We start from the raw sequence: 18,950 nt of genomic DNA on the forward strand, positions 1-18,950 counted from the left end.
TATTCTTACCCCAGATTCTTGTGCAATCGTCTGCTCAGGTCTGAATGCCAAGTCAAGAGTGAGACCATAAAAAGTTGAACCCAAGTCAAATCCAAAACAAATATTCGAGACCAACTTTGTGGCATCGAGACTACATGAAGAACAAGATTTTGATGGCTTGACACCAAGTTTAAACCACATTTTGGAAGGGTTGAGACCAAGTTAAGACCAAGACATTGAGACCAAGTCAACAATATGACTGAAATGTTAAGACAATGAATTTGAAGGGTTGAAAAAAAGTCAAGATCAAGACTTTGTGGGGCAAAGAACAAGTCAGAACTGAGACTTCTAGGGGTTAAAACCAAGTAAAAACCCAATCAAGATCTAAGACTTTGAGTAGTTAAAACCAAATTAAGACCAGGACATCGAATGCTTAAGACCAAGTCAAGACCAAATCCTTTGGGGGTAGTGTGAGACAAAGTCCAGACAAAAAAAAAAAACTGAGGGCTTGACACCAAGTTGTGGCCAAGAGTTGGAGGGCTTGAGACAAAGTCAAGTCTGAGATGTGGAAATCAAATCCAGTCAAAGATGCTGAGGAGTCCAGACAACTTCAAAACCAAGACGTCGAGGTCTCGAGTTAACACTTACCCTAATGAGGGCCATGGGTGTGCTGGAGCCTATCCCAGCTGTCTTTGCGTGAGGGGCACCTGATGATAATCTAGTCTTCAATGAACCCAATATTTTTTTGGAGTGTGAGAGGAGCTCATAGTACTTGGAGCAATCCTAATGGGGGGGGAATCCAAACTGTAGTCAGGTTCCAACCCTCAACCTCGGATGTGTTGGCACTTGGATGTAATGGCACGGCATCTATGTAAAAAAAAAAAAAAAAAAAAAAGTTCAGCGAAGTTTTTTTTTTTTTTGTTTGTTTTTTTAAATCTTTCCATGGGCTACTACTTAGTGAGGGCTGTGTTTGACACCCCTGAGTTTCCCACCGCCAGACTCCCCCAACACTCCCATCACCCTCAAAAAGCATCATGACGCAAGTAGTGGAAGTCTATGTATTTGTGAACTGGCCTGGTGCTTTCAAACGGACTTCCCTGCTGCACCAGAACCACCTGCTGCTCCGGACTCGTGCATCCAAGATTTTTGAAGCCCTTTCTCTCTCATCATCATCTGCTTTCTTCTACTTTGGCAAGTAATTGGTGTCACTGTCTCTTGATGTAATATGAATGGGTGGTATTGTGTCGCGGTACTCGAAGGGGTAGGGGCGGGCTGGACATGAAAAGCGCCCTGAGTGCACAGCTAGGAACGAGGGGGGGGGGGGGGGATAATCAAAAGACTGCCAGGCTGCAGCTGGATGGAGCGAGGTGGAGATTTTCAACAGCGTGGGAATTACAGTGAGAGCTCCGAAGAAAAAGGAGACTGGCGCGTAATGGCGGCAACATGGAGGAAAATGGAGGACCTGCTGTGTAAGAGCAGGAGAGAGATGAAGGGGGAAGCTGCAACTCGTCCTCCTCCTCATCACCCATGTTGTTTTTCAGCCTGGAGGGTTCTGCACTTTGGCCCCTTGAGAGCTCCGATTGGTTGTCGTGTCACAGGAGCCCACGCAAAAGCCTTGAACTTTACCTTTTACCTTCAAACTCCAATTTGAAACCCTTGTTTGAAATCATAAAACAAGCCATGTTACTTGGTGTAACATGAAGCTAAGCTTGAAACCTCCGCTCTACTTCACTTTGAAACCTTATACTTGACACTAAAACCCTAGTGTGAAACCGAAACCTAAACCCTAACCTTGGCTTCAAGCACAAATTTTAAACCTCGACCCTTGTTTGATACTATAATACTTGCTTTAAACCCTAATTTCAAAGCCTTTTCTTGGCTTTAAACCCAAATTTGTCTGCAAAAAACTGGCTTTGAATTCAAAATTGAAACCCAAGCCCTTGTTTGAAACCACAATCCTGACTTCAAACCCATCTTAAAAACTGCAACCCTTGTCTAAACACTGACTTTTGCTTACAACCCTTAATGTGAAAACCTAACCCAGGCTTGAAACCCTAATGCGGAAACCTAGCCCCGTCTTAAAAACTTACCCTTTAACACTGCAAATTATCGTATTCATGCAGTTTTAGCAAAGCCTTTCCACATTAAAGCATCGTCACCACTGTGAATAAGGATAGTGCGGGATATACACGTAGTGGTTAAGTTATGGCAAGAAGTCTTCCACAGAAGTGGAGCAATGGCGACGGCGTGTCGCGGTTCAGCACCGAGGTAGCCGCATGGTGTTTACACCCGCCAGAGCTCCACTCCTGACTCCCTTGATGCCCACTCACACTCTCATCTGGCAGTGCAAACATTCTGCAAAGCAGCGATGAAAGCAAATAGAGGGAATCGTGTTTGTTTTCCACATTTGTCATATAAAACGTGACTACTTAGCTATTAATACTCTAACACTGGCTTGAAAGCTCCATTTTCAAACCCATACCTTCCTTGCGACTTGTGAAACCAAACCGAACTTAAAATTCTAGTCCTTGTTTGAAACCCTCGTTTGAAAGGCTAATTTATAATCCAAATGTGAAACCAATCTTGTTTTGAATCTGTAATCCAGACTTGAGTCCCTCATTTTAAACCTTAACCTTCTCTTTGCAGATTAATTTTAAACCCGAAACCCTTCCTAAAAATGTAACCTTTGGTTTAAGCCCTAATTTGAAGCCCTAACACTGGTTTGAAACTGCAACCCAGACTTGAATCCCTAATTTAAAACCAAACTGAACACCTTAATTTGAAATCCCACTTGTACTTGAAACCCAAACCTCTGCTTCAAACACTTCATTTGAAACTGTGATCTGAATTCTTTCTCTAAGTACATGTTCAAGATGGGCGTCTCAATACTTTTCTCGCTAGCAATGCTGATTCAATACCAAGAAACCTATTGGCGCCGCACTACGTTTGCATTTATTTCTTCTTCTCCTCCTCCTCCTCTTCTCCAAGCCATTTTCTGAGACAAACTAGCGCCGGTGTCCATCTAAGATCTCTCTGTGTGGCCTTTGGAGAGGAAATGTCAAATCAGTGTACGCGATAAGGTCGCGACAAAGATCATGGAAAGATAGAGGGACGGGAAAAAAATAGCTAGTAGCTAAATTGTTGCTTCTCCGTGCCCTTTGCTAGTCATTTAATCTCTCATTGATCGTTCGCATTGTAACTCGAAAACATCAAAACAGCTCGCGCCATGCTAACGATGCTAAAACATAAAGGAACACGAGAAATGCTTGACTGTATTTTACCATGAAAACAACAGATCATTGTTAAAGTCAATATTTGAATGTTTTTTTTTTTAACTGAAGGAAATTGAAAGTCACTGTACAGAAAAAAACAATGTCTGTAATAACAATGTATTGACTTAATTCATGTATTTGAGTCATTTTCACATCATTTGATCAGCAACTGTAAAGACATTTATGAAAGAACAGATTTATGTATTGCTGTTCAAACTAAGGACACAAATGCATAAATGTTCCTCATTCCTCTTTAAAAGCTGTCACAGGTGTCTTTCTAGAATTTTTAATAATTTAGCTGAGTTGTGTCAAAGCACATGGTTTTAATTTTAAAATCAGGTCATAGATTCATTTTGGAAATATTTTTTTAATGGCATTTATTATTGTGAACATTTCCCCCACAAAAATAACACTTTGAAATTGTCTACAATATAAAATCAAGCATTTAAAAAATAATAAAATCTTGATTTCATTTATTCTTGTTTTTTTTATGCTAGCATCAGACTTACTAACTAGACATGGGACTTGGCCACCACTGTTTCAGTAATATGACAAAAATGAAATGAGTATGCGATCAAAAGGCAGAAAGGTTGAAATTGTCACTAAAATGATTTGTCCTTGACTTGAGCTACACTGGAACACTTTTAATCTTTGGAGGCTCCACTATAGGCAGCAGAGTCATTCTCCAGATGCAGTAAAATGGAACCCATCTGCCCCCCAAAACTTTTGCTTCCCTGGCCAGTAAACAAAAGACGAAATTGGAGCATCAGCAACCTCACAATCAACTATACCATCCATAAAAGCCCGTTAAACGGCTGTAAACCTTTACGCTTTGCGAGCACATTAGAAGTTATTTTCTGCCGAGTGTCAGAAAGCCGTGTATGCTCTGGGGCTGCTTTGCTACATCCGGCACAGTCTCTCTCTCATCTGCGGAGGGTCCTATCAAGACATTGTGGACCGAAAATATGTGATACCCAGCGTCAGAAAGCTCGGTATGCGCTGGTGCCGCTTTGCTCTATGCAGGAGGTGTCTTCAGTTTGGAAGGCATTCTGGAGGAGAAATTTGCTCCCTCATGTCAGAAAACCTCAATGGTACTCCTCGGCCTTGTCATGTTGTTTTTTGTCCTGCCCTCCGTCCATCACGACCGCCTTTCATTTCAGAGCTCTTTGAAATTTACCCTGTAGAAGTCCGTCCGTCCGTGCGTCTGTTTCTCTCTCTCCCTGTCCCTCTCCCTCTCTGAATTATGCTTTTTGCTCCCCCCTGATGGCCTCCTGGCCACACTTTCAACATTTTCACAAGTGTCTCGCAGGAGAAGAAAAGCTGAGGATGATGATGTACTCCCTGCAACTCTGCTGTGGTTTTCTTTTAACATCATTTTGTTGTATTTTTTTTTTTTAATGAAATTATAAATGTATAGGATTACTTCTCGGATGTAGGACAATCATCGTTGTAGATTCGAGGATGTCTTGAGAATTGCAACTACTCGAGCACAGAAGCGAACACTTGAATAACACACCTGCAAATTAACAAGGCGTAAACATGATTTGCAATTCCTGCCTTTGAGAATTTTGAAAATCATAAAAAAAAAAATGTAAAGAGCACCCTTACACTTGTGATGACTTGAGCCCCGAAGAGAACCCTCAAGTAACAACTTGCTAACTAATGACGTACCGCACACTCAAAAAAAAAAAAAAAAAACCCGCAATTGCGCAGTGGTCCCTGCCTGTGAGAACGTTGTTTAATCAACAAAAAAGGTCTGTTGTTGCGACTTGAGCCCCAAAGGGAGGCCTTAATAACACGTGTGCTCATTAATTACACATGAAAATGAGCTGCTATCCTGTACTGATTCCTGCCTTTTGTGAACTTTGTATTTTTATGATCTATTCAGAGTTGCTACTGTTAGCGCGGCAAAGAGAACTCTTAAATGAGATACTTTTGGTAGTTAATGAGGTTTTACCACAACTTCTCAAGTTGGGTCGAGTCAACACAAGTTCTCTCCAGAGTAGCGACTGCTCGGACGCCGAAGGGAACCCCCTCAATAATGTATTCAGTGAAAAAGATGTGTAATCCTGCAATGATTGTATTTTGTTTATTAAAAAAAAAAAAATTCTCTCATTGCGAATACCCGAGCGCCAGGAGAACCGCATGGCCATTATTAATAGCCGTTTAAGCGCCTCGTGTTCCTATATAAATGTCATTGCCGTCGGGAGGACTTTTCCAAATAGAAGAAAATGAAGAAAAGAGTTTGGAAGTAATCCGGCTTTTCGCTAAAATCCTGCTTTTCAATGTCGGGTCCATTCAGGACGAGTTGTTAAGATTCGTTTTTGTAATAGAAACTTTGGGCCTGAAAAGTTTCCCTCCTGTCATGGGAAGGCAATCATTGCAAAACGACCAGATTTTTGCATCTTTTTTTCCCCCCCAGGTTGCTGCTTTGTACCCACGCAACGCGTGCAGTATTGAGCCCTCGGCAGCGGTATCAAAGGCAGAACTCTGAAGCGGGAACGCTGGTAAAGCGTGACAAGGCTTGAAACCGTAATTAAATATCTTGCTTGAAACCCTAACATGAAAACCTTCACCCTTGTTGAAACCCTAATAACAAAATACTAACGTGAAAACGCTAACCTTTGTTCAAAATCTAATTCCAGATGAGAACTCGTACTTTATAAGCGCCACTTCAGCCTGAAACTCTAATATGAGACTTTTTACTAATCCAGTTTTAAAACCATTACATAGCAAACCCTGAAATGAAGCTCCTCACCTCTGTTTGAAACCGGAACCCTTTCGGATGACAAACCACAGTTGGATCCCCGGTGTGAAGGTCTGAGCGCTCCCGGTGCTAAAAAGTCTCCTTGTGATTAATGCGCATGCGCGTATATTTAGTAAACTTCTGGACAGCCTAAAACATCCCCATCCATGCTTCAACATGTGCCAAGGATATAACGTGTTTTTGCTTCCTCCATGTAGAAGAAGGGGAACTATGAGACTGGGGGATTTCCCAGTAAGCGTCAGCTACGTACCCAGAGTTCCCCTGTTAGGACCACATCATACACATTCATCACAGGGAGCGCTCAGACCGTCACAGCGGGGCCCATCGCCCCGTTTGTCGCCTCTTTGCACGTGCAGACACATGACTAAGTTTTACAAATCCAGTGGAACCACTGGTTGACGTTTGACTCCATTCGACCACTCCAAACGTAGCCAGACAGTCACATGACCTCACACAGAAGAAGTAAAGTAAACGAGATAGTGTTCTGTGTCCGTTGACACGATCCCATTTTAGATTTTTGTCTAGTTGACGATCAAGTTTTGATTGAAGAAAAATAAATCAGGAGTTACTCAGTTGAGTACTTGGTGCTTGAGTATTTTTATTTTTACTCAATACTCTTACGCATCAGCTTACGGCCTTGCGATCTCGTCATATCTCGGAAGCTAAGCGGGTGTGGCCCTGGTTAGCTCTTGGATGGGAGACCGCCTGGGAATACCAGGTGATGTAAGATTCTCTCCCCGGCTAAATGCAGAGGGATTGCGTCAGGAAGGGCAACCGGTGGAAAACTGTGCCAAACAAATATGCGTTCATCTAAGATGACACACTCTGGCGACCCCTCACGGGACAAGCCGAAAGGAAAAGAAGAAGACTCTTACTCATCATTCTAAGTAACAGTGCTCTTAGTTGAATACAATTAGTGGCTACCCGACTCACGTCTGACCTTGTAGCTCAAGAATCAGCTGCTTGAAGCTTTACTTCTACCACTGTAGAGAGAAAACCGCTGCCGCCGCCGCCGTCGTCTTCTTCTTTATCCCGTCTGACTAGAGACGAGATCAAGACGTTAACGCTGAAATAAAACAAGTTCTCCCTTTTGTGCTCTCACCTCCATTCCGACGCTACCACTCAGCACCCGCAGACAGACGACAGCCTCTTCAAACACTTCATTACGGCAGCGTTGCGGCGGCAGTGGTTCGTCGGCGTAATCTATTCAGGATTAGCATCGCGGGGCGCGTTTGGTTGCGTTAGTGCGACGTGGCGGCGGAGAAACAAACACAAAGTTGGGAGAAATCTTACCGAACAAAACAAACCTGCTTGATGGAGATGAAAAAGTTTGGCGTCTCTTAGCTCATCCATGTAGTTTAGGAAATTAATTTCAGACGCAATTCGCTAAAGCAAGATGAAGTTGCCCTCGCCCACTCCCGTTGTGGCTTCACGCATTTAGATCACTAGATGGGGTCTGATGACGGTGAGAGCGACTCAATAGCTTATAGCTTTTGAGTGATGCGCAACTTTGATGTTAAGACATTGGTAAGTTTCTTTCGGCTTGTCCCGTTAGGGGTCGCCACAGCGTGTCTTCTCAGATGAAACGCTCATATTTGTTTGACACAGTTTTTTACGCCGGATGCCCTTCCTGACGCAACCCCTAAGGGGGAGTGGAGGCCCCAGTGAGATACAAACTCACAACCACTGGTTTACTAAACCAATGCTCTAACCACAGAGCTAGCTCCATTAGGGTTTTAAATAAGGATTAGCGTTTTTTATTAGGATTCCAAACCCGGGATAGGCCAACCCTTTCAATATTGGGTTTTCAAGACAAAGTTAGGGTTTCAATTTGGGCGTTAAAATTCAGGTTTTAAGCTTTGGATAAGGTTTCAAAGACAGGTTAGGGTTTCCAGCCAGCTCTCGGGTTTTGAGCCATGGCGAGAGTCTTCTTTAAGGTTTCAATTTAGAGTCTGGTAGAAACCCTGGAACATTTGAAACTTGATTGGGACCTTTGAGATAAAAGTTCTTTGAGCTCCAGTTGGGACGTTGGTGGCCTTGGAATTACAGGAGCCATCCGCCTCAACCACTCCAGCTGTGAGGTATGGCGTCAAGAAGGTTAGCGTGTTCAATTTGGCTTTCAAGACTGGGTTGGAATTTGGGCCTTCCAAGCCTGGTTCAGGGTTTCAAACAAAGGTAACAATCCAAGGTTGGGGTTTTGAACCATGTTATCTGTTGAAATGGGGTAGCGTGTGAATTTGAGTTTTAGTTATCGCTTTTATACAAGGGTTGGGAATTTGTTTTCAAACAAGGATCTCAATCCAAGGTATTCCTTTCAGCCTAGGTTAAGGTTTCAAGTTGGATTTTCACGATTGTTTCATGTCAAGGGTTGGGTTCCAACCTAAAGTCAGAGTTCAGACTTACTGTTGGTCGCTCGTTTATCTGTAAAAGTTGAGTGCACATTTTATCGCATTTCCAATTTTACTAGCAGCACCAGATATCTTCTTGCTACTACTGAATAGCGGAAGCAGGATTTCGGGTTAGCGACGCGTGACAGCCGCCGTTTGAAGATGGGAGCGTGAAGCGAGGCCGATAGTACACCGAGAGAAGCGCGCACGTCACGGCTGCGGTTCAACTTTACGAGCGCTCGTCTTCCTCATGCTGCGACTTGTGCCTCCCAACTGGCTAGCGTGCATTCTTCTCCTTGCATAGCGACTCCGAACCCGACTTGACTCAAGACTTCTTTGGCTTGGGCTTCTGGATATACTTTTTTTTTTCCTTCTGTTTTCTTTCAGCTTCTTTGTATTGCTTGTTTTCTATCTTTTTCTGCTCTTCACGTTTCCTCCATGATTCTTTGACCACCTTTTTAATTTTTCTTTTCTACTACTATTCTTCCTCGTACTATTGCATCTACAATTGCACCGTCTACTTTTTCATTTTTCTAGTACTTTTTTCTTGTATATCTGAATTTTTCCTTCCATCTTCTATTCTTCCATCATTCCATTATCAGCTATTATTTTTGTATTGTTACTCTTGAACTTTGTCTTCCTCTGCTTTTCTCGAGACGTACTATTTTTGGTCTGCTCTATTTCTTTTAGTCTACTATTTCATTTTCATCTACTATTCTTTTTATACTGTTTGTAATGTTCTATTATTATTCTTTGTTTTCTGTCAGTCTTCTGAGATATGATTCCAGTATTATTTTATTTCAGGTTTTTTTTTGTACTTTTATGTGTCATTCGAGTCTTCTAGTATTATTACCATTATAGTATTATATATCTTCATGTATTATTGTTTGACTTCTACTATTCTTCCTATACTATTCTACTTATACTGTTTTTGTACTACTGGTCTTTCACTTTTATTCATCTTTTACTCTACATCGATTGTCATATTTTTCTTTTTCTTGATACTTTCCTTTGTCTTCCGAGTTGTTTCTTTTCTTTTATTAAACCGCAATTAACAAGTTTATCCATCTGACATCATTTTGGTATCAAGCTAACAGTGCGACCCTGCCAACAGCACACGGAGGAAGCGCCTCATCAGCGTGCCGCTAATTAATCGCCGGTGATGAGCGATAACGAGGCTTAGCGTGTTTAGCTGTCGGCGGCAGCTGCCGTTCACCTGCAAAATAGCGAGTCACCGTCTGAGATGTCCTGCCGCTAATTGCTACAGGTCAATTAGCCACCCGCATCAACAAAAGGTGGGAAATATCGCTACATACCATTGAAAGTGGGATGAGGGAGGCGATGATCGTTCACCATGAATGGGGCACCGTCGCCTCCACACTTCCACAAGGTGATTTTTTTTTGGGGGTTTTTTTTTTTTCCATTTCTTGACATGTACAATTGCAGCTACTCAAATTTCACTGCGTTTTCACTCTTCAGACATGTTGACTTTTTGCTAGCAACAATTTTTTTTCTCACACGTCGGAACATAAAGTCGATGTTTGACATGGTGAGGTATTGCTTTGGTTAAAAAAAAAAAAGCATGCTATTGTTCTAAATACAACATGTTTATATGTGGTGTAGTTGAATATTTGCCATGATGCTTTGGAAACAATCCTATTGATTTAAAAAAAGATCAAAGATGTTTCATGCATGGTGCTATATGCTTTAGAAAACTAAAATCTTATGGATCCTGAAGACATGAATGAAGGGCCGTTAATGACTGTGAAACAAAAATATTTAGTCATCTCATCATCTTTCCATGATCGATTTATGAACTAGTTTTGGAATCAGAAATCATGGGTAATGTGTTTTTCAACTATTTGCGTTTGATAACACAAAAATGCTTGTAGCATTTTAACTATCATTTATATGACAATTTGAAATTTTGGTACAGATTTTTTCTAGAATCATGGAAATTGACACTAGATTTGGCTTCGTGGGCCACATAAAATCATGTGGCGGGCCAGATCTGGCCCCCGGGCCTTGAGTTTGACACCTGTGCCGTAGAGAATGGACGCAGACAGTGCGTCACCCATAAAGTTGTAATTGGAAAACTAGACCCCTACTGAGGCGGCCATGTGACTCAGCCAGTAAAGCATTGGCTTCACAGTTCCGGGGACCCGGGTTCGATCCCAGCCCCGCCTGTTTGGAGTTTGCATGTTCTCCCGTGCCTGTGTGGGTTTTCTCCGGCCACTCTGGTTTCCTCCCACATCTAAAAAACATGCAACATTAATTGGACAGCCTAAATTGCCCCTAGGTGTGATTGCGAGTGTGGTTGTTTGTCTCGATGTGCCCTGTGATTGGCTGGCAACCACTTCATGGTGGACCCCGCCTCCTGCCCGTTGACAGCTGGGATAGGCTCCAGCACTTCCCGCGACCCTCGTGAGGATAAGCGGCAAAGAAAATGGATGAATGGATGGAACCCCTAGTGAGCTTGAATTGATAGTTGACTAGAAGCTTTGGAAGATGTGAAATGCTTTGGAAAAGGAGAGCCCCGTGCCGTGATTAATTCTGAATTGTACAGGATGGCAAATGATGGGCAAAAAAGTGAATTGTAGAATATGCCAATGTGTGAAAAAGTTTGCTATCGTCGAGGGGGGCATGTTCTTTCGTATCATTGTGCGTGCTTGTGTGAGATGATGACAGGCCGCCTACTTGCCAGCCGCCTGTGGAAACGCCTTCATGTCATCTAGTCTAATGCAACCTTCTACGCCCGGGAGTTGAAGTTGAAGCTGAAACAAAGTTCACAACTCCATAAAAGACAAACAAGGACCTGCGAGCGACAGAGCTTGTTTGGAATTTTTTAAGTTGGCTTGGGTATATGAATGAAGTGAGTCATTGATTTAGGGTTGTTTTTTTTATACATCTTTTATTTGACAATTTTCTTACAAAAAAACAATTTTCCTGGTCAACCAGAGAACACACAAAAAATGCATACAGAAAAAAACAAAACCTGTACAGTCACTTGTCATGTGTCCTAAACACGTTATCTACAACAACCGTGGGAAGGTACCATCATCTTTTGCGATCAGACATTTGAGACAATTAGGCTAGCTAGCTCGGTGGCGGGACGCTTACGAGATCAAAACAAACAAACGTGACACTTTCTTTTCACACGACTATGAAGGTCACTGAGAGAGGTATATGGCGGACAACTGAATTCGATGGCATGCACGTCTCACAGCTGTCTCTACTCCATACGCAGAGTTGAGTCGGTAGATCAGAAGATATAGATTGGCTACCTCTAGCTGCCAAGAGTGAACCCTCAGACTAAGGTTAGCAACCTAAGTCAACCGTGAGAGCCACAATTTGGGTTCGGTTGGGACGCACTTTGCCGTTTTCCGATCACTGAAGATTTGTAGGTAGAAAACGCGAATTCTGTTTGGACAACATTTTGCTGTTCGGTTGCTCAAATAAAAAAAAAAAAAATGTGAGGCTGTGAGTATTTGTAGAAAGGTTTATCTTTTTAGTAAAATCGTGAAACCCACACAAGCGTGCGATCAGTTGTTTTATATTGTGTTGTTAGAAACAAGATCTATGATAACTAAAGTTGTCGTTGGCACACAGTTGTCGTCTGCGCGTTAGTCTCACTTCACGCTGCTTCCCTCGTTCCTCGCCGGTGGTCCCGAGGTACCACAATAAATATTTTAGGGTAACTTCTCTGCTGTTCCAAGACCATCTTATTTTTGCACTCTCTGACCCGATCCGACGTGTGAACACTGTCGTCCTGTTTTGCTGCACCACAGTGCGTTTCAGTCTAGCGATAGCAGCTAACTGGCGTGTTGAAAGTCCTCTTCAAATTGGCCGACTGGAAGACGAGGTACCAAAAAACTAATTTGTCGACTTCAAATGTTAAAGGGAAATCCGGTGGTTTGGATTAACAATGTATCCGATATTTCATGTCATATGTCCTGTACCTTGACAATGTGATGTTAATCCTCTCCCATTTAATGGTGTTTTGAGAAGATTTTTATCGGCAATTACCAATTTTCACGGGCACCGCCAATTTTGGCTTGGTGGAAGTTAATACAAACTCCACAACAGCGGCACGGTAGCTCGGCTGGTAAAGTGTTGGCCTTACAGTTCTGAGGACCTGGGCTCGATTTTTTTTTTTGGGGGGGGGGGGGGGGTTTTATGTGCGTGTGTGTGCAGAATTGTTGAGTTTGCGTGTTCTCCCCCCTGTCCGTGCGTAGCTTTTCTCCGGGGACTCCGGTTTCTGGTCATTCCATGATTCTTTTTCTTACCGGGCAGAACATGCCACCCAGCATTTTACGGATTACTCCTGTCCGAATTATGGCAAAATTTAGAGATACAGTAGGGTATTTTTCTGTGTCCCATCGTGGTGGTAACTCATGTGAAGACGCTACAAAACGGCTAGGATTTACATCACATCCGCGCACGTAAGTCATGTGACTCGCCAAAATGGCAGCGCCCGTGAAAATTCGTAATTGCCGATAAAAATCTTCTCAAAACACGTTAAAGTTACATTTTCATGATACAGTACATATGACATGACTTATTGGATACATTGTTCATTCAAACCACCAAAATTTCCCTTTAAACGTCACTGCAGAAATGTTGACTTTTAAAGTAATTGGGTACAAACCTAAACTATTTTTTTGTTTGTTTGTTGAGGATTTATGTATGGGATACACATCAAGGATTGCTTTTGATTTGAATAATTTGCATTCCACGTGGCTTTGCGACTTTTCTAGCTAGTTGTCACAGTTAAAATGCAAACAAATGCTCACAGCCTTTCGTCGACTTTCAGAGGTCTGCAGCTACGACGTAAACGGGAGGGTTGCTAAGATTGTTTCTGAAAACGGAATCGGGTGACATTGTATGAAAGGTGAGGCGGCGTAGGATAATACAGCATCTAAAAGGACTCACAGACACTAAATGCGGACATTGAAGAACAGTTTGTGGTTAGCACTGGTGAAGACGATGAACACACACGGGAAAAAAAAACAAAAAAAAATTGGAAAGCTTGTTTTTACTCTAAAAAAGTGAGCATTGTGCATAGTTCGTCGTGTGGTAACCCCTGGTCAGGTACCTAACTTGCAGTGATAACACGGAAGGGAAGTGCAATCATGGACAATTGTGTCGCACTGAACACTATTGACACTTTCTCCCAGCGAGACTATCACAACAATAACTTTTTTTTTTTTTAAACACATTGAAAACCCAACACATCGAATCCTCCTCATTCTGTAATTAAATACCAGGGTCCGGGCCTTTCGTTTTTAGTTAAGTCCTACTGATTTTTTTTGTTTGTTTTTATTGATTTTTATTTTTATTTTTTTTCTGTACTCATACCTCGCCGACCCAGACCACCGTATTGCCCCTCGTGACGTCCGACACCTCGCAGTGCGGCGTTCTTTGCTTGCCGTTCAGGACGAAGAGGGACTCGGCCGACGGCGTCAAGAGGTACTGTCCGAACGGGCCGCTGGAGACCACCACCCGATAAGGCGCCCCCCAGGGCCAGCTCCGAGGGCCCAGCGGCTCCTTGAGGCCCCGGAGGATCTCCGTGTGTCCAGAGGACAGGTCGGCGAAGAGCAAGTTGGCAGAAGAGTCCGAGGCGGCCACCGCCACATATTTGTTGGACATGACAAAGGAGGGTTGGAAGACCAGGTCCGAGATGGCGATGGGGTCCTTCGCTTCCTGTCGGAGGCTCATCTCCCCCTGGAAGGAGACCGTTTGCACCGTCAGCCGGGTGTCGCCGCCCCCACCGCCTGGCGTCACGATGAAGCGGCCGTCCGGCGACACAAAAGCCCGGCCGGTGATGTCGCGGTTGGGCCCCACCACCGCGTCAGTCACCGCGTCCACCAGGAGCTGGGCCTTCCCGCCCTGGCACTGGACGAAGTAGATGCCGCTCAGGTGCGTGTAGGCCATGGCGGCCGGCACGCAGCCGTAGTCCTTCAGGCTGATGGTCTTGACGCGCCGGAAGGTCTCCAGGTCCACCTTGTGCACCGCCGGCTCGTCTTGGAGGAAGACAAAGGCGAACCTTGGCGGACAAAGTTCGCCACGGAAGGTTAATGGCCTGCCTCACGAATGGTTGGCGGTGATTTATGCACGTCGTTAGCGGCCCCTCGTTTGTGCGGCCGGTTTGGGATTTTACCTCACGTGAGTGATGATGAGGTTGGTCGGTGGGATGAAGAAGTCGCTGACACGCTGGAAGGAGGTGCGGATGGCGTGATGGACTTCTCCCACGCTGGCCTGAGGAATTACCTAGACGGAAAACGAGAAATGTGGGGGTGTCATTGTTTGTTTTTTTTTTAGCATTCACACATCTGTACTAACATATGAAGGTTTTAATGATTTACATTTCTTTTGTCCCAGATTTTCACACGTCCACACAACTCCACGTCACCACTTCCTGCTCGCGAGATAAGGAAGCGGCGCCCGGAGGTGACGTCCTCGTCCATCTTGGCGGCGATAAACATCGTAAAGGTCTCCGCCGCTGCCGTAAGAGACGCGACCCTGACTCGTTTCCCACCGCCCCCGATAACGTGTTTCATTTTGAGATGCTTGTCTCGGAACGTGGTGCCAGAAAAAAGAGAGATCTTTCACTTCACCTGCTGCAAAGTCATCACTTTTTTTTTTGTTGAAGTACCTCATGCAACATCTTTGTCCTTGATACAATACACTATTTGCCCTTCTAAATTATCCAAGGGTGTTTATAGTTGTAGGCATCCAGATATTTATTGGAGGAGTTTAAGCAAAAATTGTAAAAACTGTCCAAAAAAAAAAAAAAGCTTGTTATACCTAGTTAGTTAACAGTTAGTTAATAGTTTGAGAGTACTCGGTGGCTGGAGACATAACGGATTTATTAAGGCAGAAGCCTTTTTTGTGGATAGTGTTTGATCAAGTGAAGGCAACTAGTTGAAGATTTGTTAATTATTGGTGAAAAAACAGGAGATGTGAAATAAGTATGATGATTAGTACAAATACATAACTTGCCCGAAACCAACATCTCACTCATACTCTATATAAGAAGTAATCCTCTTGTTTTCTTTTCTTTTTTGCAACCTAGACCATAAAATGAATTATTCTGATTATGGAACACCGTGTCAAAGCTATATTTAGACACTGCGCTTTCTTTGCTGAACTTTATTTTTTATATATATATATATACATATACACTTTTTTTTTTTAATGGCAACAAGGCTTCAAACCCAATGCAGCACGTCGCCACAGCCCAGCAGGGGGCTTCCATTCTGTCTGCGCTCGCTCCCGTAAAACTCGCACAGAACGGTAAAAATCATAAAAATACAACAAACACCTCCGCTCTGAGCTTTCTTCTTTATTTTCAATAACATCTCAGCAGCACTCAAGACAACCAAGTCGAAAAATCAGGAGGTGACGAAATACAATGGCGCGAGCTAATGCGGTTTCGGCGGGTATTATTATGCGGCGGACGTGCGCTCAGCTTCATTCCGCTCGCTTCTCTTTGTTGCGACTTCATCCCGGGCTTTCGTTCGACTCGCTTGCTCTCTTTTACCTCAAAGCCAACGGAGGCTAAAAACAGATGGGGAAATCGGCTCCAATCGCTTTCAAAAACGTCAATAATGAAGTCGGTGGGTAAAATGTGACCGACGCGGGCTCGCTGGCGTCTTTCTGAAAATCCTTAATCAGAATTGTCAGATTTGAAAATGAAAAGTCCAGTGGATGACTCACTCTCATAGATGATAATCTTTGTTCAAAAGTGTCAGAACAATTGAAAACAGTCACAAACTAATGAAAATCACCTGGAGTTATTTTTCACTTACAAAGAACAGAAGTTGATGGTTAAAAGCCCTTCACTCAGTTGTTCCCAATTTCTATTAAAAGTACACAAAATCTGATGAAAAGCATCTTTTAAAACAAAAAAAAAAACAATGAACTTAAAAAATACAAAAAAATGTGTTGGAGTAAATGTTCCTCGCTCATGACAGAAGTGACATCAGCCCCAAACGTGAATGTTCAAAACACTTTTCTAGTGCTATTTAAACCATTTCCACTTTTGAATTACATTTCTTTCACTGTATGCTGTTTTTAAATGAACTTTTGTTTTTTTCTCCTTTGTTTTAAATCGTAAGAGGTTTCTTTTCTCTTTTTTTTTGATATGCTAAAGCACATTGACCTACCTTTAGTATGAAATGCGTTATATAAATACATTTCCTCTGCTTTACTCTCCACTCGCTCACAAGCTTTTTCTTTGAAATCAAAAACCAGATCAAAATCCTCCCTCTAATAGTAAGTTAAAAAAAAAAACAGCACTCCAGATGATGATGTTATCTTGCCACTGACTAACTCTCCCCAGTGGAAGATGGTTAAAATGCTACAAAAGGAAAAAAAAAAAAAAATCGGGTGCATGATTGTTATGCAAAGCAACTCTCGGGTCTACTTTAATTACACGCAAAGGATTTGTTTTGCCATTAAAAAAAAATTGTTCTACGCCTCATTTGAGACCGTAAGCGCTGAGTTTTAAACAACAACTGTGCGTAAGTAAACAATTAAAATATGTAATTATGCAGTGCGATGTCAGACCTGTCCAAATTTTGATCTAAGAAGAACCTCGACGCGAACTGAGGGTCATTTTGACCCTTTTCAGTCGTTTTGTTTTCAAGCCATTTCGGCAGTGTTGAATGAATGAAAATTTCCATCCATTTTCTTAACCGCTTATCCTCACGAGGGTCGCGGAAGTGCTGGAGCCAATCCCAGCTGTCATCGGGAAGGAGGCGGGGCACACCCTCAACTGGTTGCCAGCCAGTCGCAGGGGTGAAATTTTTCATTTCATTTCATTTTTCTCTTTTTTTTTTACTACTCATCCTGTTAAGGATCACCGATAAGTATAATTTGGTGGAGTGTATTCATTTAAAAAAAAAAATTCACGAGGTCTGCGTTATAAGTCGATTTGTCCTGATTTTACGGTCTGAGAAAATCTTAAACACATTCAATATTTCTGACTAAAACGGGGAATGCTGACTTCCCTCGAGTCATGATGCGGTGAATTATGACGTGGAATGGAATGAAACCACTCAAAAGTGATTTTTTTTTTTTTTCCCTGGGTGAGGAACAGGGAAATGTCGGGAATTCAAGACAAACATGTCTGACCGATGTCATTTTTTTGAATTCAAACTTAGGAAATGCTCAAAAAACATACCTGTAAGTGTTTCTGCTTCTTCGGTTTTGTGTGCTTACTCCGAGATTTTTACGTGTGTGGTGTTCTATGTTGACATGATGGAGGACAGCACACACAAAACTGTTAAATAAATGTCTTTTTTAAGATTCAGTTGTGAGGCCTGGAGCAGATTAAAAAGTCCTTTTGTGGACCAGGTCTTATAAGGATGATTGAAAATGAAGTGGGAAAAGTGACTTTAGCTTGAACGTGTTGCTCAGAATGCAAAAAGCTGCAAAGCTCCTCTAAAGAGTCATTTGGCGGGGGAGTATCACCCCTTAGCGATGCGTTGTAACCACGCAGACGGCAGTAAACACGCCGCCTCACCGCAGTTCTAATTGCATCTTTGCCTCCGGCAGGACCGAGCACAGCCGTAAACATGTTTGTGACAATTACATGTACAACAGCGATGTCCCCTTTGGCTCATTTCCCGCATACCCTCTGAGGATTAGCGCAACACCTGCAGTCGTCTGTACAGTTTCGTTGTCACCTATCAATCTGACATGAGTGTACGAGGTTCACATTTGCCAGCGTTTAGAGAAAAAGTTGGGGTGTCTCTGTAGGAACCCTAGAAGTGAGGCCAAAATGCCTTAAAGCAGGGGTGCTCAATGTGTCGATCGCGACCGACTGAAGGCAGTCTTGGTCGATCGCGGGACGGCGTGCCAAAAAAAAAAAAAAAGAAAGCCAGCCAATTCCCTCTAAACTGCGCGTGTGCACAATTGTGCACCACTGATGCACTCTTAAGAGACTGCATTCTGCATTGCGCGCTATGCCCCCCGCCCCTGCTCTTAAAGACGTACACTCATAATTACAAATGTTACAGTACTTACGCAGCCCATCAATGTGTTTTATAATGACAGCGTCCACCACCACTGCTTTAGTTAGCAACACAGTCTGGGCAACGTAGAGCAAAGACGAGCTAGACATGCTGCTTATGTTTACCTTTGATATTAATGGAGAAAGTTAAAGGAGAAATGCTGTTGTTTTAAGATGCAATGACTGTCGGAGTATGTGAATAATCGAAGAAAAAGTGGTGAAACTAGATGAGATTTTCTCTTTTCAGAGTGGGAAAGGTCTGGTCTGAAGGCGAAGTAGAAAGTGCAGGATGAGATGGTGTGTAATTTTAAAATTCCACTGTGGCGCAGCCTGATCCAGGATGAAAGCGCAGACAATAAGTGCATAAAAAGCTAATTTTGTATTTCAAATATAGGAGGCAACATAATATTAACCTTAAAACACCCCCCCCCCCTGTCGTCGGTAGCTCGCGCGAGGCTGGCTGCTTGAAAAGTAGATCTTGGGGTAAAAAAATAAGTCTGGCCACCCCTGCCTTAAAGGGTTGCTGA

The 18,950-nt window shown here is 43.0% G+C and overlaps 2 protein-coding genes across 16 annotated transcripts in view; one reads left to right on the forward strand and one right to left on the reverse strand.

Annotated features, from left to right (window-relative positions):
* Positions 1 to 18,950, forward strand: part of LOC133492023 (uncharacterized) — a 99,011-nt gene that overhangs the window by 28,817 nt on the left and 51,244 nt on the right. For 4 of the 13 annotated variants that reach the window (XM_061803902.1, XM_061803896.1, XM_061803900.1 and 1 more), the window contains one exon: positions 14,787 to 14,912. In XM_061803902.1, the coding sequence (XP_061659886.1) occupies positions 14,787 to 14,912 (126 nt within the window). Of the gene's footprint in view, positions 1 to 14,786; positions 15,420 to 18,950 lie in introns of those variants that run through there. The other 9 variants (XM_061803893.1, XM_061803894.1, XM_061803895.1 and 6 more) reach the window with 3 other exon arrangements.
* Positions 11,356 to 18,950, reverse strand: part of fstl4 (follistatin-like 4) — a 167,412-nt gene continuing 159,817 nt past the window's right edge. For all 3 annotated transcript variants that reach the window (XM_061803890.1, XM_061803892.1, XM_061803891.1), the window contains 2 exons: positions 14,566 to 14,675; positions 11,356 to 14,451 (listed from right to left, as the gene is read on the reverse strand). In XM_061803890.1, the coding sequence (XP_061659874.1) occupies positions 13,758 to 14,451; positions 14,566 to 14,675 (804 nt within the window). In that variant the 3' untranslated portion in view covers positions 11,356 to 13,757. The remainder of the gene's footprint in view (positions 14,452 to 14,565; positions 14,676 to 18,950) is intronic.

The sequence above is a fragment of the Syngnathoides biaculeatus genome, chromosome 18 (genome assembly GCF_019802595.1).
Source record: "Syngnathoides biaculeatus isolate LvHL_M chromosome 18, ASM1980259v1, whole genome shotgun sequence".
NCBI classification, from domain to species: domain Eukaryota; kingdom Metazoa; phylum Chordata; class Actinopteri; order Syngnathiformes; family Syngnathidae; genus Syngnathoides; species Syngnathoides biaculeatus.